General features: G+C 39.6%; 2 protein-coding genes across 2 annotated transcripts; one reads left to right on the forward strand and one right to left on the reverse strand.

The window, feature by feature from the left end:
- The first annotated feature begins 34 nt into the window (after positions 1-34).
- RpS29 (ribosomal protein S29) lies at positions 35-3951 on the forward strand. Its single transcript, XM_019047518.2, has 3 exons — positions 35-216; positions 1930-2029; positions 3801-3951. Exons 1-3 carry the CDS (start codon positions 155-157, stop codon positions 3807-3809), a joined length of 171 nt encoding a protein of 56 aa, XP_018903063.1. The 5' UTR covers positions 35-154; the 3' UTR covers positions 3810-3951.
- LOC109034394 (uncharacterized) lies at positions 3813-23340 on the reverse strand. The gene is made up of 6 exons (XM_019047517.2): positions 23146-23340; positions 9726-9803; positions 8418-8498; positions 7783-7974; positions 5991-6175; positions 3813-5508 (listed from the first exon to the last, which is right to left on the reverse strand). Exons 1-6 carry the CDS (start codon positions 23258-23260, stop codon positions 5479-5481), a joined length of 681 nt encoding a protein of 226 aa, XP_018903062.1. The 5' UTR covers positions 23261-23340; the 3' UTR covers positions 3813-5478.
- Positions 23341-24566: the final 1226 nt, after the last annotated feature.

Genomic DNA, 24566 nt, shown 5'->3' on the forward strand with positions numbered 1-24566 from the left:
AACCTAGACCTAGAATATTTAGCATGTTCTTAGCGCTCTCTGTCGTCCAAAAGTGTAATTGCCAAAACAGGCTCTTTGATGTCAACATTCTTCTGACGGCGGATTTTCCGTGACTTTTATTCTAGTTTCCTCCTCGTTTTACGCCAATTTAACAATGGGTTTCCAAAACTTATGGTTCTCTCATCCTCGCAAATACGGCCAAGGCAGCAGATCATGGTAATTATGATTTTCATACCTTCGTTTCTCCGCGAGTTATTCCGCACGGCACACGTGGTTACCTTTGACACCTACCAATTTCTCAATTTCAATTTCTGTTTCCCTTTGAATATCCCGTCTCGCTCCCTCACTCATCATTTTTCTCGTCCTCTCAATCCACACCTGGCGGCTAACACAGCAATCGCTCTGCAGAATCGTTTTCATTCCAACTGGGGCTGTAACTTTCTTATTAGGAAGGTTAGGACACCGACCTTCCGTGAATACATGTAAGGCTTTCTACCAACAGTATTTGTGGCCAAGCCTTGTTGCCCATTTTAAAGACGATGGGGTCCCTTGAATAGTAACTTTCATCCCTTTCCAATTGAAGGTTTTAAACGCATTATGAGTATCCTTTCTTCCACACTCATTCACCTGGCGCTGTAGCGTACTTACTATTGGTGGAAGCCTGCTGTTTCCCACTTATTCTAAACAACGATGCTAATCACTGTGTGATCTTTCCACTTCATCCATTACACATCTACGCCCTTATATTCGCACTGATGATGCAGAATGGTAAATCAAATTCAATGGTAATTCAAATTTGAATCGTCATCTTTCTTAAATGTCATTCAGTGAGAATAAGACCAATCATTCGGTATTTGACAACAGCTGTGATGAAAAGAACTAGAGATGGGTGTGAAAGATATGGTGTGCCTGTGGAAGCTGCATAAGAAATAATGTGAAAGTGGGCATGACTCCTTTCAGTAAAATGGGAAAGCGGAAATTTTAATAATTAAATAGGAACTAAATGCCAAAATATGGTAAATCATGAGCCAAGGGCATGCAACAAGAACATTGTGGCCTCGTCTCATGAGTTGCATATCCCGGGCTGTCGTCCCCAGTCCCAATCATTGAAGCTGATATCACTGGTGCTCTTTAATTCTCATTGCCCTGAATTGATACGCACATTCCTTTTTTGTCACCCGTCTCCGGTTCCTTCTAACTTAAATACGTCCAATTTTCTCAAGTAATATAGAGTTTATCCAACCATTTTTCACTGATTACTCCCCTATCAGAAGAGTCTGTGTGCATTGTGCATTAACAATCAAAGGCGGCATTTTCTATTAAGGCATTAACATTGCTATGTCAGTAAGATTGTGCAACCTTTACGTTCCAGTGCAATAAATTGACTGGAAATAGATCGATTAATTTAATTTTTTAGGGTAATTTCCTCATTTATTCAACATTTCATTGGTGCACAATTGGACCGAGTTTAACAGGAAGGAACCAAGCCACATCAGGTATTGCCAAATTTAATTGGGCAGTTAAATTTTTTACGAGAGAACTTTAGTGCGGATTCCTTTAAAATGTTTAGGGAATTTGCTTCAAACTATGGAGAATCTTCACTGAAATTTGCACAAAAATCCGCACAACTGTTTTCATGTAAAAAATTAAATTGCCCGATTAAATTTGGCAATAGCTGATGTGGCTTGGTTCCTTTCTGTTTAGCGCGGTCCAATTAGGAACTGTTCACTAGATTTATCTTTCAAGATTAAAGAAAATTGATTGATCCCAGCTATCTGTTAGAAAATTGAGTGGGCGAGAACTGTACTGCTGATTAATTTTTTATTTTGTAAGATTAATTCCAATTTCAATCTTTCAATTGAATATTTAGAAGATCTCTTATCTATTTACTTAACGTATTGTCTAATTGCTTTTAATCTCTTTTTTCAGCCGAGCCTGTGCCAATGGCCATGGTCTGATAAGAAAGTATGGCCTGTACTTATGCAGACAGTGCTTCAGGGAGTACTCTCACGAAATTGGATTTAAGAAGGTAAGCAATTACCTCTATTCTTTCTGCTCCAGAAGTTTACATGACTAGCATCCCAGCTGGAAGTGATAATTCACATTTTGTACAGGAAATGAAAAAACCCTCTTGAAAAAATGTATTCTTGGTCCATTGAACAAATATCGAACAGATTCAGACACTGTTTACTCCATGGCATCATGACTTCGCCTCAACTTTTCGAAAATTACTATCAATATATGGAGTGAACGAATTACGAGTAATCCTAAAACTTAGGGTTTAAGTACTCTCTTAAAATCTCAAAATTTAAAAACTGTTTTCTTTTCAATTTTGTCTCTGATTTTTGATCTATCATAAATCAAATGCCAATCTCATCATTGTTGAGTGATCAACAGCATCTAGTTATGATTTTCGTCTACATGTTCCAATGCATTTTCTTTTAAATTGTTGAGTTTCCTGCATTGAAGAGTACCCTCTCTTGAAAACCAGAAGACCAGCAACTACTCGCCTAGTCTGTTTCAGATAGCTTTTCCCATTTCAGTGAAAACACACCAACCAGATCGTGAACTTGAATCAAAAAAATATTTAAATTTTTTGGCATTTCACGGTTTTTAACTTAGCGCTTAAGAAGGTTAAGGCTGCCCATGAGCTTCCTCTTGTCAGATGCCCCCCTCCTCTGCATAGATTGTTCAATAGCATGGCAGCACTGTAACTTTCATGCATGCTGTCATTTGGCATGGTATTACTTGATCAATTCCATAGACGCATCTTCGGCAACTATCGACCGAACCTTGCTTTAGAGAACCTAGAGGAAACCTTGAGACAGGAAATGTGCCTGTCGCTCTTGCGTGTACTTTCATTTCCTTGGAGACTAAAATATTACAGAATTTCTCATTTATTTTGTTTTTATCAGCCGTAGGCAGTGTTCGAAACTCACCTTTGAGTTTTAGGAGCCATGTGGCGCATCAAGCCCGATTTTTAGGCGCCATTGAAGATTTTTTAGGGGCCAAATTGACTTTTTGCCTATAAATTATGGCGCATTTAGTGAGAAGTAAGACGCAAGTTGTTTTTGAACAGAAATAGTAAGTAGCTGTAACTTGGGGAAGACAAATGCACAAATGATGAAATCGTGAAGAATAGAAAAAGCTTTCACTTGTAGTGCTGAAAATTTCGAATAATCACCGAATATGAAAATTCAGATTTTTAGGGGCTACATTGGCGCAGAGCCTTAATTTTTTAGGCGCGTTGGCGCCTGTGAGTTTCGAACACTAGCAGTAGGTAAAGAAAACATTAATTGTTTTACAAAATGCTTGTTTCCTATTTTAGGGGGTGGGATATACAAATATGAAAACTAATGAAATAAAAAGGCAGTTATTGTTTCCTACAGTGTTCCCTCTTAATGTGGTACTAAACCATTTCGCGGGGAAATCAAAGCCAAGGAGTTCCAAAAATTAAAATTAGAGTCAAAATTATTTTTGAGCTCTAATGCACACCAGTACGAAACTGAGGGAGGAGAGTGTTCAGCTCAGGCAGTTTGCATAGAAATTATTATACTCTCCTCCCTCAGTTTCGTACTGGTGCGCATTAGAGCTCAAAAATAATTTTGACTCTAATTTTAATTTTTGGAACTCCTTGGCTTTGATTTACCCGCAAAATGGTGTGGACCCAGCACCATTTCTCCACCTTGTTACATACAGTTTCGGGCCACTTCTTAGTGTGTTTTTTTTTTTTCTTCATGTGGTACTAAATAGGTAATTGAATCTGATTCTAATTGGTCTTTTTCTTGTTTCTGTTTCAGCTTGATTAAATCTATCATCAATGGCTACTAAATTCCTAATCGAAACTTTTTCCTCCTCTGTCTATGACCCCTCTTGTAATGTAAGTTTGTAAGTCATGTTGATCTTTTAAAATGTTTTTTAACAAAATAAATGGGCTGACTCTTCTGGCTACACTCAGTTCTCACTTAATTCAATCCTACCAAGTTTTAACTTCTTAAACTTTTGGTATTCTAGGTATTCTGTGATGATTATTCTCATTGAAGTAAGAAAGTAAAAAAGCAGTAGTTAATTCTCTTGTTTCAGCAGCACAATCATAAGGGCAGAAAGCTCCACCCTTTCCTACCAAATTAAATTGTGTTCTTTTATTTGTCTCCTATGAAAGTAGGTAGAGTCCATCCATCAATGGGCCCTCTTTTTTGTAGAGCAACAAGGTCCAATCATGAACATATTTCAACTCATTCTTTCTAGAAATTGGCAAGGCCGCTCACATATATTTTCTGTAACGTAAAAGCAGAAGGATGCACATTCTATTTTTTCCCCATCAGGTGAAATTGTGCTAATCATCGGTGAATACTCATGTTAAAATAATCTGGTATCCCAATTATATAAATTCATTTTATGAAAAACAGGAAAAAAGAAGAGGGATCATTATAAAAGAAAATATTTTATTCACAGTTAAATTTTGAGCTTTTTTTACAACTTAGGAAGGTGCACTGCTGAATTAAACTTACGCTTTTGCTACAATTCAGAAATTCTGTTTACTAAATGTGACTCAATGGACCTAACGACCTGTTGAAATTGTTCAGGGTTGTGTGAAATGTTCAACATTCATGAATAAACTTGCAAGTTATCATGCAATACCAAAGAGGTTATGACAAGCGCTATTCGGCATTGGATAATTCTATTTTCAAACAGTGCCTACCAATGTCAGTCAGCACTGTTTCACACTTGCACACTGAGTTTTACTTCAGCAGGATGTACAGAGCTTATATAATATTTTTTTTTACATACAAACCTTAACTAATTTGCTTGCAATATTACAATTAAATACACTACTTACAACTATTTACAATGAGAGAGGTTTCTGTTCCTCCCTTGAATGAAGTAAGATCAGAATTTTATATCTATAATTCATATCATATTCGCCCATCACTGGGAAGGACTGTCCTTGTTTTTATGGATAATCCATTTCTAAAGCTCTGTAATTTAACCAAGTCAAACATCAAGTTGCGCAAACATTTTGTAGGATTAAATTGCAACTCTCACCAATAAGTTTTGTCTTTGTTTGAGTTTCAAATAGAAATTATTTACAGTCTTGAGAGGAGAAAAAATGAGAATAATTTCAAAATGCATCAATAATGACCGGCAAGCACTTTATCCTTTTGGATGCGATGTGTGACCAAAATGAGCATACATTTCTCATACAAGGCTTCTAATTAGACTACATTTTGCAATCAGGATCTAAAATGTCTAACTCATCCGTAAAACACATACGTGCATAGGGAAACTAATGGCACATTTGTTGTTCCTCAACTGAGCCAGAAATTGTAGTTCCTAATTGGATCGGGACGCGCATTTTTTCAAATGTCTTAAAGGGAGCTGTGAGCTCTGCTGATCTATGTTCCACAATGTAGTTCTTTACACCTCTGAGATCCAAAAATTTTAGGCATGTTCTGTCTGGCACACAGAGAATATTTCTCAACCAAACCAACGTCTATTTCTTCCTTGCTGTAAAAAAAGAAAAAAAAAACGAAAAATAAACAACAGATTAAAATGACAACCAGTGGAAAGGAATTAAAATGTGTGAGATAACCACCCGACAAGCCAGGTTGGTACAGGCAATTAATTTGAATGTTGGGTCTCCTTTTTCAATAATTGGAAAGATACAAACTTCATTGAAGTTAGTTCATAGCACCTTGATATGAGGGAAAAATTTCAAAAGATCTGAAACTAACTTAGAATGAAATATTCCCCTTAACTGAGAAAGGAGATTTGCGCACTTATCTGTGTGCCTGTTTTTTAACATAAAATAATTTATCTTTACCCTTAAAAAGTTAAAAGTTCGGAAGAAAACTGATCCTTTCAAGTAGGTAAGTATTGACTTTAAAGCCTTCTGATTTTCAGATTTTGCCTTTTCTTCCGTGTATGTAGAATTTTAAATGAGAAAGAGTAGTTACCTTAGAAAGACACTTCACATCAACTGCACTTACCGGAGTAGCTGATGAAATTAAAGCCAGAAGTGATTTCTTTGGTGGTCGGCAAACTTTTCGGTCACCCTCTTGACAACACAGATTTGGGAAACAGTCAAAAGTTGTGCGACACAACTTTGGGTAGAGATCATATTTCTTCGGCAAAGGAGGCGTACATTGCATGTAAGCTACTGCCGATTGAAGGGCTGGAAAAACAAGTTTAGAATTTTCTTGGGAAATCAGCCAAATACACAAATACCTTTAATAATTGCAGGAAACATGTTCGATCAAAACTCTTTAAAAATACCTCAAGTTCAATTCATCAGTTATCTTTCACCAATTAGTTATAGCTCGTTTCATGAATTCGGCTTGTCATTTTTACCTATCTTTTTTCTATTATTTTCATATTTATGTACTCTCTTAGTGCAGGGATTTAAGTGTTGCCAATTTACTTTACCATTTTCTTTGAAGACTCAGTTCCAACATTATTTTTATTCATCATATACTTTAATTTTGCATACAAGAACCTGACCACTTGGTACCCAGAGTAATTAAACCTTCGAGGATTTTTAAACAGTTTCTTAGATCGTGACTGTTCACAGGGAACAAAGTCACAGTCTATGGATGGGCTAAAACACTTCCTCTGAAGTTCAGAAGAAATTATTTTATCAAGTCGGGTTGAAAAATTGAAACTAGTGTTTTGGACGGAGGCCGTTTTTAATTTTTCCAAAGGAAAAGTTGCGATCTATCTAGTTTATTTTTGTGCCAATAGAAGGTGTCAAATTGCATTCTGAGCTGTATTTATGAGCTTTTTCTCAAAAATACTTTATTTAGACTGCAAAGTTTATACCATCATAAGTCTGGTTTGGCTCAAAATTTTTTATCTTTTCTCATACGGAAATACTTGGAAAACATTTTTTTCAGCAGATCTACCTAATTGCTAAATTTTAAGTTTTCCATCGTCAAGGTCCATTATCCTTTGAATGGTCACTAACATAGAATATTGCAATGTACCATTAGGATAGCAAACTTGCAAACTAAAGTGCTGTGAATCCACCTTAAGTTTGATCCTGTTCGGATGTATGAAATATTAGATTACCTACTTTTAGGACCTCATAAAGAATTTTTAGGGTGCCAGCAGTAGGTATGGAAAACCGGAAAAGTCAGGGCTTGCAGCGATCGGGGAAGTCAAGGAATTTAATGCGTTCTGCAGAAGTGAGTAAAATTTACAGGAAAAAATCTAAGTTGAAGTTTTATTCGAATGTCAGGGAATCGGACAATTTTAGAGTCATTGGATCGCATTTAGCAAAAAGGATCCAGCGCCATTACAGCAGAAGTGAGTGTTTTCAGTATCGTGCAAATTCTTCTTTACTTTTAGAAATACTTAATAAATATACGGTATTAAAATTTACTCAATTATTTTCCTTTAAAATTAACAATTTTTTTGATGGTAAGCAAAAACTATATGCTACCCAGGAAGATTTCTTAGATAATTCTGAAGATGTGACACTTTTAAAACACTGTAATTGCGCTGGTCCCTTATTGCTAAATGCTATCCATTTGTATTTCATCCAACATGGATTGCACTTGACAAAAAGGAACCAGCGCGATTACAGTGTTTTCAAATTCACGCAACTTTTTGTTTTCTTTTGAAAATACTTATCAATGTGCTTGAAAAAACTATTTGCTATTCCGGAAGATTTTTTAGATAACTATGAAGTAGCAACATATTTACAACATTGTAATAACGCTGGTTCCTCTTTGTTAAATGCAATCCAAATGTTGAGCGCGATTTCCAACTTTTCAAACTTACGTGTGGATATTGCCTTGGGAGCAGGGAGTTTTTCCCAAAGGGGCAAAGGTGTTCGGCAGTACCGATGCGACAGATCCTCGCTCTTGCAGCAAATTCGAGGCCAACACTCCCTATCGCTCACGCATTTTTGAACTGGGAACACTTCCGGAAGCGGATCCGTCGGACAGTCTCTCGGAATGAAACCTAAACCCGCTGAAACAAAAAAAAAAAAAGACTAAGATGAGCACAAAACTTTTTCATTCATCTAACGTCATGTAACTTTCTCATCTCTTAATCTTATGTTTTAAGAGATTATTTCTCTTGAGAATGTAAATCAGGGTGTCTACAAGTCCGGAAATAGTACTGACTTTTCTAGGGCGGTCGGAAAGTGCTGTCAAAGAGCGGAAATTTCGCAAGAAAGTCCGGAATTTTTTTCATTTTTGTCGCAATTTGAGCGGGAAATTTAAATTTTTGAAATTTCTCGAATTTCGTCAGTTGAAGGAATTTTTCTTTTGAGGAGGCACTGAATTTCTTGGGAATGTACTGAGAAAAGTACTATGAAAGTACTGATTTTTGGCCAGCCTGTTTTAGTAGACAATCTGTAAATGAAATTTGTCCAAAAAGAAAACAACAAAAAATTCAAAGACCGTGCTTACGTGCATGTGTTGAAGATGTCGTTGGGAAGCTGAACTTGTCAAATTCATCGTCTGGATAGTATCGTTCTGTCTCTGTTTCAACTGCAAAATAAAAAGAAGGGAAGACGAATATTAATTATTATTATCATCTAATGAGGACTAAAAATTTAAGCAACGGTTATTGCTAGTTACAGACGAAAACCGTAATTTCCAACCTGAGCCTCGCGAAGATGCGAGAATTTTGAGCTTCTTTAGAAACGCCTTCATTTTCGCGTGATGCAGAGAATTGTACTGCTAAGCTAGCGTTATTGCCCACTTAAGTCATGCTTTCGCCCATCGATCTGAGTGAAGAATTTCAACATATTTTAATTTTTTTGCCCCCTTAAAGCTAACGATAAGAAAAAGGGAGCCCCAAGTCAAAAACTGAAATTTTGATGCTCCAAAGTTACAAAATTTGACAGTGTGAAGCAAAATGAAGGCAAATGACTATCTTTCTTCTGCTGTTAATTCGAAGCTCGACCATGTAAAACCAGCAGCAGGATTAGGTACCGGCCGCGGTCTGGAAAAGTTAGGGAAAGTCAGGTAATTTACATAAAAAGTCAGGGGCTTAAATGTGTTAAGCGTCTAGCAGAGGTGAGTGATTTAAATGAAACAAATTAAAAGTGGAAGTTATTTATTCCAACGTCAAGAAATCCGAAAATTTTGTTGTCAGGGAAAGTCGGGGAATTTAGAGATGAAGAAATTATGGCAATCGTGTTGAAATGTTTTTTTCGGAAACGTCAGAAATTGTGAGAAAAGTCCTCCGAGAATTTTAAGAAACAATTCTAAGTTTTATTTTTTAAAAAAAAAATCCTACTTTATCGAGGGAACCTTGCCAACATTTTACATGTTCGCACGCGGCGTTCCTCCTTAGTTATTTTTTGTTCTCCACCATACTGCCGTGCTGAGGAAAAACGCTGTATGAACATTCGAGAGTTGCCGAATTTCCTCCGATAACGACTCCATTTTCGAGGAAAGCTATGAATATTTTTCATCTAAATTTTCAGACACTCCAGATCAACTTACAAACAAAATTCTCTGAAAATTTAAAGAAAAATATCCACAAATTTCCCCGGATATCAATAATTTGTCAGCGGAAATTTTGCAACGTCCGATGGCTCATACGGTGTTTTTCCTTAGCAACCCTTGCGTTGATTGCCCCTTCAGCGTCGGCAAGAGGCATCATCGAGTGTCTAATCAAAGAGCTCCGACGCCACTTAATTAATCTCGAGAAAAAAATGAAGTCTGAATGGGTCAGGGCTGGAAGGCACATCGCTCCCGTGTACTTACTCGGATTCGTTGAGGTGGGTGTGGTTGTCATGAATTGATCGCCCCTATCTGTGATCGGCGCCTCCGTGTTCGGCTCACCTGGAATTGTTTGTACAAAGATATTATAAATTGAATGAACGAATACGAAAGGCTGATCCTACCAGTTCGTCCAACTTTCGCGCGTGTTGCCAATCCATGCAGAACTCTGCCGTGCCGAGGAAGAACGCCGTATGAACCTTCAGACGTTGCCGAATTTCCTTCGATAAAAACCGAAATTACAGGGAAAATCGTGAATATTTATTTCCAAAATTTTCAGACGATTTCGTACGCAATTTAATCTAAAATATGTGAAAATTGCCAAGAGAAGTGTGCACGAATGTCGTCAAAAATGCGTGTTTTATCGGGAGAGATTTGGCAACTCTCGAATGTTCATACGGCGTTTTTCCTTAGCACGACAGAATTCGAGTCGAATCGTGGCCCACCTTGAAAATCATCCCATCGACCTTTTGGTAGCGCGGGACGAAGCCGTGAAGCTGAATTTTGTCGGTACGGGAATGGAACATCCTCCGATGATCCGAAACTGCGCCGCCGCACGGTGGGTCGAGTCAGTAGGAGAGGTCGGACAAAATTTGGAACCTTTAAAAGCTCATAACTACTTCAATTATTCAAACTTTGAGGTTCTAAAAGTGGTTCCATTGGTTTCCTCGTAAAATTTTCTGTTGGGAGCACCCCTTGATATTTAAAATGTGGTGAAATAAATATCAAAATTTGCAGTTTTAGTCTAAAACTTCATGTCCGACCTGTCTGATTGACTCGATCCCCTGAGCGCCAGCCGATCAGAAATCCTAGAACACACTTAAGTATAGTATCGACTCATCCTAAAAGGAAACGGAAGGGCACCTGTTTTTTCTATCAAAATATTCGGAGTGCCATCTTGTGAGGAAGGACGGTCTTGTATGAGCACTTAGACGTTGCAAAAATTGCTCTGATTAGAATTGTTTATTTTGGAGATAAGTTATGCGAATGCTTTTTCTTGAAATTTTCAGATGCACCAAGTAAAATTGCAAGTGGAGTTTTCAACAAATTTCAAAGAAAATGTTGAAAACATTTTTCAGAAATAAGAATTTTACCCTCTAAAAATCGTGTCAATTTCCTGATATTCATGCAGTTTTTTCTCTCTTAGCTTGGCGCAAATAAAAATTCGGGATTCGGTAGGGAACGAAAACTTTCAGGAAAATTCAGGAAATTTCAAAATCCCATAAATACAGTTACGCATAGTTTCACTTAATATCTGTGTAATGAACAGGAGAGTTTTTTTTTTCAACTCTCTGTGCTCGAAAATATGTTTCACGGTAAATTTTACGACGGAACTATACTTTATATATATCAGCTGCAGGTTAAGGCAACAGACGATTTAAAGTCACGTAGCCAGATGCAACTATTTGTACTTCTGGACTCTTCTCTTGCGCACACCAGGAAGTATAAGCTCTCAATTGAAGGCGTTTTTCTAAGTGCCTGCGCCCGCACCTGCAAGCCAGTGCCGCACAGGAAGCATAAATAGCTTTTCTATCTTGAAGAACACGTTTCTTGCATTCTAGAATATTCCTTTTCGGAGGCCGCCTTGTCTATCCAAAAACAAGAGGTAACGTCACGATTGAGTCGAACAAAAACAAACCGAGGACTTCTGCATGTCCGTGTGAAATACTAGAGACGGTGAGAGCAGTCATGGGGTCCAATTGGACGTATTTCTGCCTAACGGAACTATGTGCATTATGCCGTGAGCCCCGTTATGCATATATTTTAATGGGACTCAGGGCTCATGTCTTAATGCACATAGTTCCGTTTGGCAGAAATATGTCCAATTGTGACTCACCGGAGTTGTTGTCTCTGAGCACAGAGCTCCCGTGTTTTGTGTTTTCCGTCCAGTCGCGGCTGGCCAAAGAGTGCTAAAATATTCAGACACGGCCAGCTCAAAGCTGCTTCTTCTCTTTTTCCATCTCTTTTCCCTCTCAAATTTTCAAACTATTCGACCTCTTGGTTTTCTGTGAAGGTAGACTGACTTAGCTCCGCATATCGCCCACGTTTCGATATTTTCTAGAACGAGTGATATTTGGGGCTAATTTTAGTCCGTGGTTTAATAACTGTGTTCACATTCATCTAAAAAATCACGACTTGAAATTTTGACCCATTGTTTTTGAGGGTAGGACCGTAGGTACGATTAAATGATTAGAACCGGAAATAAATATACGTAATTTTGACCACTTAATTTTTGAAGCGGGAAGTCCAGAAGTGCGCATATTCCGCACGTGGCGGAATTAGGCCAATCAATCTACAACAACAACAACGTAGCAAAAAATTGTGTATATAAGGGGGACAAAGGGCCCATTTACCCCTCACAGGGGTACAATGGTGAACGGCCACGTGCTCCTCTAATTTTTCTGGAGGAAGGGGCTGTCCACATCCCGGGGCCCCCTGACTACGCTTATTTAATCTTGCTTGCTTTCGATCCAACTCAGGTTTTTATTCACCAATCGTCTGCACTATTTTTACATCATGATGCTGATGCCCGATAAAGTCCGATTTTAAAATGGAGCCTTTAGTAAGATAGGCAATCAATATGCAATGTGAGAAAATAGCAATTAATTTCAATTTTATTTCAGTGAGAAAAGCCCCTTCAATTAGTGAACAGGCAACAGACACTACACTCCGATACAGTTGCAATCACTTCGCTGTTCTCGCACGTTATCGCAACCTCGCGAGTTACGATTTTTGAGTATATAGCCAAGGTTTGGAACAGACCCTATAACAAGTTTTCACCTCAAGTCTCATTTTTCTACACTCCATGATAATATTTCAACCATGCTTAAGGAACCATGTAAATTAAATCGAATTCAAAGGAACTAAGTGTATACACTGGGAAAAAAACACTGGATCTAGAGTTCAGACTCTTGAAAACATTGACAAGAAAAAGGACTCTTGATTCAATCAGATTTAAGCTTAAATCAAAAGGAAATCCACTCAAATTAAGAGGCTTGGTTCTTGAATTAAGCTTAAATCTAATTGAATCAAGAGTATTTTTTCTTGTCGATGTTTTCAAGAGTCTGGACTCTAGATCCAATGTGTGTTTTTTTTTTTTTTTTTTTTTTGGAGGGGGGGGGGGCCAGCGGATGTGCAATCTTCATAATTCCCTTTTTTCAAAATTTATTTAAAAGCTCCTTTTAGCTCCTTATGTTTTCAAGAGTCTGGACTCTAGATCCAATGTGTGGTTTTTTTTTTTTTTTTTTTTTTTTTTTTTTTTTTTTTTTGCCAGCGGATGTGCAATCTTCATAATTCCCTTTTTTCAAAATTTATTTAAAAGCTCCTTTTAGCACAAATTCGACCAATTTTCAAGTGAGGAAACGGCAATGCAGTGAAACGAAAACATGACTCGAATGTCCTCGTGTAAGCTCGTGCGAAATAACATCGCTTGTTTCACGTAAAGGCGTATCTCGATTTCCGCATGAACCCCGGGGTGCACGGATTTATATACAAAACAGGGCTCACGTATAAATCGAGATACGCTCTTTCATCAGAGGGGCGACGACAATAGCGACGGTTGCATCGGATTCGTTGTCGGAGACGGTGACGAGGCGTGAACGGTCGATTATCGATTTTTCCCTATTCGAAGCTATGGTAAATAATCGATTATCATGGTGTTCCCTGTTTATCGATTTTATTCTGTAGGTTTAAATGGCAGATAAATCGATGTATCGCAAAGCACGCTTCACCGCTGCGGTCGGAGGCACGGCACAGAGCTCCCGTTCATGTTCCCGTTGGTCCAGCGCGTCGCCTTGTGTCTCGTTTGTCGAAAAGTGCTAAAATATTCATACTCATCGCGAGCCTCAAGAGGAGGGGGGCGGGGGGCATAAACGGCTACGGGCGCCTGGACGGCATTTCGATAGTGAAACTGCCAAACCACGTATCTCGGGTTGCGGCGTCGCAAACTTCCTTATGGAGAACTACTCAACGTCCATTCTCAAATACCTCCTTGATTTTTCTTTCCTGCGCGAGGCGAATTCTGAGAAAACTCCGAAGAGTGATAATGATTTGCTCTCTCTCTCTCTTAAAAAAAATAAAACTGGAGTGGAGATTTTGAAACACCGCAATCGAGTTACGTGGTTATGGATTTTCACCGTCGATTTGCATAAATTTCAGTCGACGGCGCCCCGGCCTCTAAGCGTCACTTAGCCACAGACCAATTGGACGTATTTCTGTCAAACGGAACTATGTACTTTACGACATGAGCCCTGTTATACGTATATTCTTATGAGTCTCAGGGCTCATGTCTAAATGAACATAGTTCCATTTGGCAGAAATACGTCCAATTCGCTTTAACATCCCGATTATACGTAACTGCAGCGGCGCGACGCCACCCCTGCCGCCACCCGCACGTCGTTGACGTCGAAAGTACACTACGGTTTCTACCATAGCACGATTTGGCAACGTTGCATTCGGATTTTGATCCAATTTTTCTTTAACTTCGGCTTATTGTGCCAATGTATATTTTCAACTTCGTTAACTTTAAATATTTTCGAAAAATCCTGAAATTTTGATCGAATTAGACTAATCCAGTTGTATCAGATCGATTTTGCGATTCTATCGAAGTTTTCCAGTTTGATGGAAGTTATTAGTTGATAGAGTCCCTTTATACTGAGAGTCAAGACAATTTGAATCCATTTCTGATTGGTTCCCGTATTTTAGGCCTCCACAGTGTCACAAACGGGAATAAAGATTACATTTTCACCGATTGCAAAGATTATAATCTGGAATGGACCAAGGAATTACGGGTTCGGCAAGGAACAAACGGAATGAGAGGAGGAACGGAGAAAGGCATTTGAGAATGGGCCGATCAAAGATTACGAAAAACGTTCAATTTCTGTAATCTTTATTCCCATTTGTGACATCCATGAGCCGAATTGTCTTGACTCTCAGTACAAAGGGACTCTATTAGTTGAGAGAGCGTATGATCGTGACATCTCTTCGTCGAAGCCCTGCCGCGCCGCCATCCGTCCATTCATAGGACATCGGTGGGTCCGTTTTCTTAAAAAAAATCCGGGAAAATTTTTATAAAATAAGGTCTCCTTTTCTAAAATGCGAGATTAAAAAATTCTTGGGCAAGTTCATTTCTCCGATGGTTTCGATAGAAATTTGGAGCACCAGAGGACGTTATGCCATGGTCAAACTGAATCCGGTGGGGACAGTTGTAGCATATTTTGCAGTTAGGAACTGAAATTTCTGGCTCACAATCAGTTTAGAAAAAACGACTTTATGTGTGCAATTGGTTTTCCATGCACTTGAGTGTTTTTACGGATGAGCCAGAAATTGTAGCTCCTAATTGCAAAATGTAGTACAGATGAAACAGTTACAGCAGTCGACCCCGCTTGTTCTCCGTATGAGTTCTCCCTCCTCTCTTTTGTTTCTCCTTTCCCTAACTGTAAGTCGAATGCATCTTCGTTACCGCATTGATCCTACCCAGAGCCCGCAGATAGGTATATACTGCGGCGCCAAGGAAAAACACCGCATGAGCCTTCAAATTTTGCCGTATCTCCCTCAATGAGAAGTGAAGTTACAGGAGAAATCCTGAAAATTTCTTCTCCAATATTTCAAGCAACTTTGCCTACATTTTCATCTAAAATATGTGAAAATTTCAGAGAAAAACATGCAGAACTTTTCACTAAAATAAATATTTTATCGAAGGAAATTTGGCAATCTCGAATGTCTATACGGCGTTTTTCCTAAGGAAGAAAGTAGGTAAAGCAGTATTAATGTGTTTTCACGTATAGACTATAACTCGCCTTTAGCGACACGCACCAGCGGGCCGATCATTGAAATTGGTAGACAAAGCTATAGACAAAGGAGACAAAAGAGATATGGAGCGATCCTATTGGTGGGAGCGGGTGGTTGCAATGGACAAAGGAGGTAGGTAATAGACTAATTAACGGCAACCCACGAGAGACCCGACAGTTAGTCTATCATTTTCTCCCTTTGTCCATGGGAACCACTCATATCAACCAATAGGATCGCTTTATACTCCCTTTGTCTTCTTTGCCCTTAGCTTTGTCCATCAATTTCAATAATCAGTTCGCAGAGGAGGGGGGGAGCAGGGGTCTCGATAGACAGTGCGGAGTGCGGTGGCAGCGAGGTGAGCGACCTTGCAAAATTTCATTTTTTCACGCGGATGAATAATGGAGCCCGGATCGATGCTCCAACACTTTGACAGTTATTTAAAAGGCCTGCAAAATAACCTGGATTCGGGTCGGCCCGCGCCCGCGACATTGACGAGATGAGCCGCCCCGAGCTCCAACCACCGCGGAAGACAGCAGTAAGTCCGTTTCAGTCTACACCTCGGAGCGCGTATGGGTGAGCCATGAGCGCGGCTCACTCGGGAACGCACTTACTGTTGTCTTGCGTAGCACCGCAGTGATGCGCAAAGCGCGCTCCGACCTCCGACACGCATATGATTAACAACTTTATCAACGGACGCGCCAGAATCTATGGAAGCTCGTATTTTCGTCTTGGAACTCGCTGCATTACTGACGCTCCATCTAAGGAGTCAGCCTCTCGTCATGCACCCTGGCACGCGTGCAGTAGCTTGTACGCGCTCGAAGGGAAGGATTACAATGGGATGCTCTAATCTATTTTGATGCAGTGGATCGATAGGAAGGGTTAGGATTAATATCAGCAGATCCTGAACTTTTTGGCGTGTGAAAATTCCGTAGGATCCGGGCTCCCTTCTAACAGGGTTTCCCCAGTCAGGGAAAATAACGAAAATGTCAGGAAAAATTGGACCGCGTTAAACAGAAAGGAACCAAGCCACATCAGCTATTGCCAAATTTAATTGGGCAATTTAATTTTTTACATGAAAACGGTTGTGCGGCTTTTCGTGCGAATTTCAGTGAAAATTCTCCATGGTACGAAGCAAATTCCTTTAAATTTTCAAAGGAATCCGCACAAACAATTGCCCAGTTGAACTTGGCAATAGCTGATGTGGCTTGGTTCCTTTCTGTTAAACTCGGTCCAATTATCAAGTCACCTTTTTTTGCTTTTTAGAATGGGATGAACGTTTCGAACGAAAAATTTTGTCTGAAAACTATTTCTAATTACGTGTTTTTAATCATCTGGCATTTCTTCAGTTGTCAGGGAATATCACCAAAACGTGTCAGGGAATTTAATCTTTTAAATTCTGTGGCAACCTGTTTTAAGTTGCAGACCTTTTATTTAAAATGTGCAATACATCGTGTCACCGAAGAGGGCAACCTGGCTACAAAATCTGGGGAGTATAATATAGCATTGTGAAGATAGGGATTTATCGATCAAACTCATTCGATAACAATTCAACAATCCGCTGCCAGGTATAGCTGAATGACTTTCGTCCGAAGAGGACAGGTAGAAGTGCGAGTGAGTTCTCTGCCGAAATTGCTCGTGCGTCATCTCCGTGACGCATCCGTAAATTCCGTAATGATCGCGGATTCGTTATCGGCGAATTAACGAGGATAGATCCTTAACCGTTTACTATCGACACCCATCATGCGCTTTCGAATTCGCGATGTCAAAACGTTTGTCCAAACTCGCGGATCTCCTCCGAAACTATTTGGCACTGTTGCCAATTCGACAGAAAGTTTACATGTCGGACGTCATTAGACGGAGAACCGATCCTCAGCTGGTGGTTTTTGAGCGAAGAAAAACGATACCTATAGCCGTGACTTGGCCCCTCTGACCCATGAAAATACATGCATGACAACGCCCATGTCACTATGTGGATAGTTATTTTTTTAATTGTTTTGATTTAATTTGATTGATACGTCCAATTCGATGTTTAAAGTCTAAAAATGCGCATCTTCAATTACTGTGTTGTAAATTTCCGCTCGTGCATGTCTTTTTTGGAGAAGAGCAGTAACCAACCATTCATGCAAAAATCCCCCCCCCCCCCCCCCTCAAAAAAAAAATAAAATTGTTAGGAAATATTTTTTTATGTTTTCTTTCCAAAATATTAAACATTATAGTAGATTTATAATCACTTCAATGGAGATACGCATTTTGCCCAAAGCCTAGGCAGAAAGTCAATAATTCCATTCTGATAAGCAAAACTGAAATTTGATATGACCTTAAGGTAGAAAAATCATCCAAATATGGTATTGGTATATTATTTCATGGTAGCTATTTTCTAAAATGTTTAGCTTTGAATTGCAATTTATCTTAAAATTGGTTTATTCATCAGAATATTGCTGATTGTTTTAAAGTTTGGCGCTGTATGATAAAATACTTGAAAATCCTCAAAATGCAAGAAAATTTCATATTTCCATCAATATTAAATTTTTCTTCACGACGCTGAAAAATTCCGACACCTTTCTGAAAACATACAAAGCCTGGTAGGTCGTTAAAATTTAAATATCTGCTCGGACATTTGACCATTAGCCTACACTATATACACGGAGGGGCTTTAAAAGGTGAAGAAAAACGCGTTTAATCGTAATTGAAAAGTTGATCGGACTAGAGTGTGTTAACAGATAATTTACAGTAAAAGTTGCTTGAAGACGCCCGCTCGCTCGCAAGCTAACAACTAAATGACACAGAACTATGTTACACAACAATGCCTCGAGAACCGGAGACATCGTCGTAAAGCGCATAACTGGAGAAGTTGGATTCGAAGTCGTCGCAGCCGTGCAATTAACGCGCCCGTGGGCATCGCAACAGTTAAAAACCAAAACCACCTATCTCCCTATGCGATGTTGCAGAATTTCCGTCGTCATATTGAATTTAAAAAAGAAAATTACTCGACGCTGTTCACGGAAAAAAGAAAATTGCTGATTTAACAATTTTGTAGTAAAAACAAGTGTCCGGCATGTTTCAATGTAGATTTTACAATAAAGAAATGCTAATTTAACAACCCCCGTGGTTAAATTAGCTTTCCACCATTGTAACATGTGCATTTGAAACATGTCGGACAAATTTTTTAACAATTTAATAGTTGAAGCAGCAATCCATTTTTTCCGCGTTCCTTGGAACTTCCCATAAATTTTCTTCTCCGCGTGAAAATTCCACGGAATGACGTTATTTCGTTCTCCATTAAAATTAAAGAAATAGACGAGAATATTTTTTAACATGGAAATCGAGACCAGTGCGGTTGTGTAATGGAGAATTTGCTGGTGTCTATAATTTGGTAAATTTCATGTTTAAAATGAAACTCTCGAGAGAACTGAGCACGAGGATACAATTGGTTTGTAAATTGAACAATTATCGGAGGAGAAACGAGACAAAATAACCTATAATCTTCTAAAACGTTTTAAATGGGAAATGCCGCCAGATGAGCTCGCAAGACGGTATGTTTTCTCACTGTTATATCTATTTTTCCACCTTTTTCCAACATCGAAAAAAATTAAAAACGAAATCTTAATGTAAAGTCCTCTGTGTCGGGGAAAAATGGTAACGTGTCGTTGTCAGCTAGATTTCCATATTTTCCTTCAATGAAATTCTTGGAATTTGTCCATTCTGGGTGTATTTTAAGCCTTTTTCGACGTGCTCAACGCATACGTTTTACTCCAACGAAATGCACTGACTTGGCTACCTATACCTTTGATGTGCAACACACCCATCAGATCGACACCTTTATTTTGATGAGGATGAGATACGAATAATAATAAATGTAACTAAAAGAATATAAAGATCGGTCGTACTACTCTTTTTTGTGTCAGCAATATAAATTATCCGGCATATAGAGACCCATTGTACCTTATTTCACGCCACTTAAAAAGTTGATCCCGAGATATCATCAAGAGGGACTTGAAGGAGGAAGTGATACAATTATTTCAACCTCCGTGTAGATTAAATTGCATCGCATCAAAATGGAGGAACTCTCAGGTTTGGATTAGTTACCATTTATAGAGGTATCAAAGTACCTTCGACGAGTTTCGGGACGCATTTGGATAAGAGAGTCGTTGTTCTTGATACTTTTAAAGCTGCCCAGGTCCGATGGCAGCAGCTTGAAGGTGAGCTTTTAAGTGCGCTCGACTGAGAAATCGCAGCTTGAGCGCGCGTTGTCTCGCGGTCATGTCGCGCGCCGCTGTGGGCCTCGTAGAGTCCCTTTATACTGAGAGTCAAGACAATTTGAATCCATTTCTGATTGGTTGCCGTATTTTAGGCCTCCACAGTGTCACAAACGGGAATAAAGATTACATTTTCACCAATTGCAAAGATTATAATCTGGAATGGACCAGGGAATTACGGGTTCGGCAAGGAACAAACGGAATGAGAGGAGGAACGGAGAAAGGCATTTGAGAATGGGCCGATCAAAGATTACGAAAAACGTTCAATTTCTGTAATCTTTATTCCCGTTTGTGACATCCATGAGCCGAATTGTCTTGACTCTCAGTATAAAGGGACTCTAGGGCCTCGGATCTCGATATTTCCGGCTCCGCGACGCGCCAAAAAGCGCATGCGCCGCCCCCGCCTCGCGACTATCGCCCCCCCCCCCCCCCAAGCGTAACCGTAGGACCCAAGTATCACCGTCGAAATAAAAGCGGCAAGTGGCCAAACCTGCATGTCAATAGGGGCCGTTCGTAAAAGGAAAAAAACGTACTTAACGCTCCATGGGAAGGAGGTTTGGATGAACCTGCGTTATGGTAGTCTCGCGGGGGAGGGGGAGACCTCCGTTGCATAACGCTAGACGCTCCGTACGTTTCCTCCTTTTAGAAAGGATTCCTTTATCTCTATGTTTTCCATTTTTTGATTTTTAATAAAATTAAAACCAGCTCTGTCCCTCGAAATGACGGAACCTTTATTGAGAGCCTAACGTTCCTGCTCTGCTTTGATGCCGGGTGGTCACTGCTCACTGGGGAAAAAGTCTCTTAAATTCAGAATGTAGGCTCTCAGAAAGTGCGACAAGGAAAGATTCTTTTGATTCCATCCGATTTTTGCTTGAATCGAGAGCCAAGCCTCTTAATTTAAGTTGATTTCATTTTGATTCAAGCAAAAATCCGATTGACTCAAGAGTAGTTTCCTTGTCAAATTTTTAGAGTCAGGACTCTGGATCCAAGAGACTTTTTTCCACTGTATCTTAAAAATTTCACCTTGAAGGTCAAAAGGGCGCAATTTTTTCAGAAAGTGTCATCCTCGAGTTAGGTTGAAATTAAAGAAGGTTAGTGTAGGTTAGCAGGTGAAGTAGGGAGTTGATTTAGGTTGATAGTCGTCGATAGTTGATTATCACTTGTCATCACTTCATTAACCTGGAGGCATGGAGAATTCCAACCCCTTTCTCTGCTTGGTGTCGCACGTTATCTGTCAAGAAGGGAGTGCTGTGTGCTTTATACAATTATTAGTCCATTTAAGCCACGGTGATGAGGTAATCTCCAAATCGGTCATTACCTCACTCCCACTAGCATCGAGTATTCGCACTTAATTCATGCAGTTCATTGCCCACGAACATCTCGTCTCGAATGTAGTAGAAATTCCTCTATCGCCACAAATACTAGGTGTCATTTTATGGTTGCCCTTTCTCTCGAGTGTAGGCGTTTATTTCAATAAGAGGAGATAATTGCAATCCAAGTTTTCAAATCACTTATATGTTTCATTTCTTCGCAAAACAAATACCTATTTGTCGCAACTAATGCACTAGAGTGTAGGGCTTAATTATCGTTGCGCCAAAATTGTATATATGTTCAGTTCATTGCTAGGTTAGTTCCTTGGGACGCTCGGAAATATAGTTGGAATGTCGAGAAAATTTAGCGATGTGACATCCGCGGAAAACGGGACCTTCGTGCTGAAAAACTCAACGTTGAAATTTTACCTAAGGGGGTGTTTCACAAACATTATAACACAATAGGCGCACAAAATGGCAAACGAGACACTGGAGCTATGACAATTTCAAGTTTGCAGTTCAAAAATTAGTGATTTGAAAAAATTATTCGTGTTTTTAATTGCCATGCTCTAGGCCTAAAATTGTTGTTTTAAAATGTATTTTCTCGCCCCATCTCTATGAAAAAGAATAAACGATCCAAATAAGTAATTAAAATTTGCACGACGTATTCCACAAGACAGGAAGCGTTTTCCGTCAATATTCAAATTTGATGTTTTCCGTCGATACTCCGACTTGATAAAAGTCTTGTCCCAAAAAAATTGTCTCCATGCATACTTACATGCACTTCAAATGACTTCCACACTAAATAGTACCTATTAACAGGATTGTCGTGATTTAGGATGACAAATGACCATACATAGTGTTTTTCTTGACAAAAGGCGAATTTTTGCGATCAAATATCGAATATTTTTAACTTTGCTAACCAAATTGGTACCAGGAATTGAGGACAAATAACTGCTGTTGCTCGTGTTTTTTGTTCAATGAGAGTACGTTTTAAATACAACTCAACGATGTGAAAACTGCAGATTGGTGTTGGCCTCTATCATAAGAACACGTGCTCCGCATGGAGTGATCGGTTAAATAATAAATAGGCGAGCCGGGAAAGTGGGAGAGCTATTCTCATTCCAACCTCCGTCCCTGAAAATAAAATGGGTATTTACGGAATTTTTTTAAATGAAATCTGTACAAACACATTCTAATACTTCGCTCGCAATATGATGAAAGTCTTAAAACAGTAGTCTCGCCAGAAACGGACGGACACCCAACTTACCGACCGTTTTCGTCCTGGCCTAACTTTTCTGCCTCGATAGCGAGGAGAACAGCATGTTGTGCAAAAATGAAGTTTTGAAAAAACGGGCTCAGAAGCGCCTGAGCAATGAAGGAGGCCTTCGTTCTTTGTCAAATTACCACTATAATCATCCGAAAGACTCTTCGAAATCGTTTGGATGATTGAAAATCGACCGATTTTATTTCAATTACATAGAAAGGGTACCTATTCATTTTCTTGTATTAGGCTAGTGCTAAGCAAGACAGCAGTAAGTGCTATCTTCTGCATGCTTTTGTGGTTGCGATTTGGACACACAACAAACTCATTTTCAGGTTAGAAATCGGTGGAAGAGGGCGGGACTTTATTTGAAGACACTGATTTCATTGGCTCTCTGGAGGAGTAATATCAATCACTGCTGTCTTAACTGAAATACATAATTTTTGCGGAATTGCAGCTTTCTCACATGTCTCGTTTTCATAGAATTAAGATGAATTTTGCTGTTTTACCTATTTCAGCAAAAAGAGATTAGACTAATTTTGAAGGAAACTCGATTTCGAAAAAGCACTTACTGCTCTCATCGCTATCACGGCAGTTTTGTTCCTGGGGTACAAAAATCACCATTAACGGACGATAGGATCCACCAATACAGTCTTTACATCGTCGATACAACTCATATTGAAAAGCGGAGGGTTACACAGGTTGGTATCACCAACCATATTCATATTCGATCGCGAAAATTGGCCGGAACTACACGTGGTGTGATGGTAGTGGAAGAGGGTTACCGGTTGGCTCGATGGTGGTTGGGTCGACTTGGTTGGCGACATCGCTCAAAAGCGCGCCGCAGCCGTAGAAGAGGAGCAGGAGCGGGAGAACTTTGAGCGCGAAATATTTGAACATGGCCGGTCACCGATTCACGACTGTCACCGTTGCGAATGGGACTTGGACGTGAAATAAGCGCGGTCAGGGAGGGAAGCGCCTTCGTCTTCGGATGCCCACTCGCACGAGGGTGAGCCGGTGAGCGTGGAGGGAGGCCTCTTTCGACACTCGCCGGATCGCGCGGCTCGTCAACCGGTTCGACGTCCGTGACGCACCGGCTTTCCGATTCCCTCCGTTATTTTGAAAATCCAATCGTATGTATCGAAGGATTGTTTTTTTTTTTTTTTTTTTTTTTTTTTTTTTTTTTTTTTTTTTTTTAAAGTAGGTCCGTTGCAAACTTTTGCTGAAGCGGAAAGAACTTTGGTTTCACGTAGAAGGTCGCTCGGTACCTAGGTAAGGGTTGCCACAGTCAGGGAAAACCGGTATGTGTCAGGGAATTTTAAAGAGGCAGGGAAAACTCGTTACTTGTCAACCGGTTCGACGTTCGTGACGCACCGGCTTTCCGATTCCCTCCATTATTTCAAAAATCCAATCGTATGTATCGAAGGATTGTTTTTTTTTTTTTTTTAAAGTAGGTCCGTTGCAAACTTTTGCTGAAGCGGAAAGAACTTTGGTTTCACGTAGAAGGTCGCTCGGTACCTAGTTAAGGGTTGCCACAGTCAGGGAAAACCGGGATGTGTCAGGGAATTTTAAAGAGGCAGGGAAAACTCGTTACTTGTCAACCGGTTCGACGTCCGTGACGCACCGGCTTTCCGATTCCCTCCGTTATTTTGAAAATCCAATCGTGAGTATCGAAGGATTGTTTTTTTTTTTTTTTTTTTTTTTTTTTTTTTTAAAGTAGGTCCGTTGTAAACTTTTGCTGAAGCGGAAAGAACTTTGGTTTCACGTAGAAGGTCGCTCGGTACCTAGTTGAGGGTTGCCACAGTCAGGGAAAACCGGGATGTGTCAGGAATTATAAAAAGGCAGGGAAAAATCGTTACTTGTCAACCGGTTCGACGTCCGTGACGGACCGGCTTTCCGATTCCCTCCGTTATTTCAAAAATCCAATCGTAGGTATCGAAGGAATTGTTTTTTTGAAATTAGGTCTGTTGCAAACGTTTGCTGAAGCGAAAAGAACTGTGGTTTCACGTAGAAGATCGCTCAGCAGTGGCGGATCCAGCCGCCCCTTCCCCTCAGGGAAAAAAACGGGGGATGAAGAAGAGAAAAATGATGAAAGGGGTAAAAAGAGGGAGAGGTAAAAAAGTGCCTCCAAAAATTTACTGAAATGGTGTCAAGACAGAATTTCAGAACTATTTAACCAAGTTTAGTAAACCAAAGGTTACTCAAT

This window comes from Bemisia tabaci, chromosome 4 (genome assembly GCF_918797505.1).
Source record: "Bemisia tabaci chromosome 4, PGI_BMITA_v3".
In the NCBI taxonomy this organism is placed as follows: Eukaryota; Metazoa; Arthropoda; class Insecta; order Hemiptera; family Aleyrodidae; genus Bemisia; species Bemisia tabaci.

Coding starts and splice junctions, on each gene's coding strand:
- LOC109034394 (XM_019047517.2), bottom strand. CDS start 23,260: ATGTTCAAATATTTCGCGCTCAAAGTTCTCCCGCTCCTGCTCCTCTTC. Junction 6,176..7,782: donor TCCCAAGGCAATATCCACAC/GTAAGTTTGAAA, acceptor TTGTTTTTCCAG/CCCTTCAATCGGCAGTAGCT. Junction 5,509..5,990: donor TAATTTCATCAGCTACTCCG/GTAAGTGCAGTT, acceptor CTTTTTTTACAG/CAAGGAAGAAATAGACGTTG.
- RpS29 (XM_019047518.2), top strand. CDS start 155: ATGGGTTTCCAAAACTTATGGTTCTCTCATCCTCGCAAATACGGCCAA. Junction 217..1,929: donor GGCCAAGGCAGCAGATCATG/GTAATTATGATT, acceptor CTCTTTTTTCAG/CCGAGCCTGTGCCAATGGCC.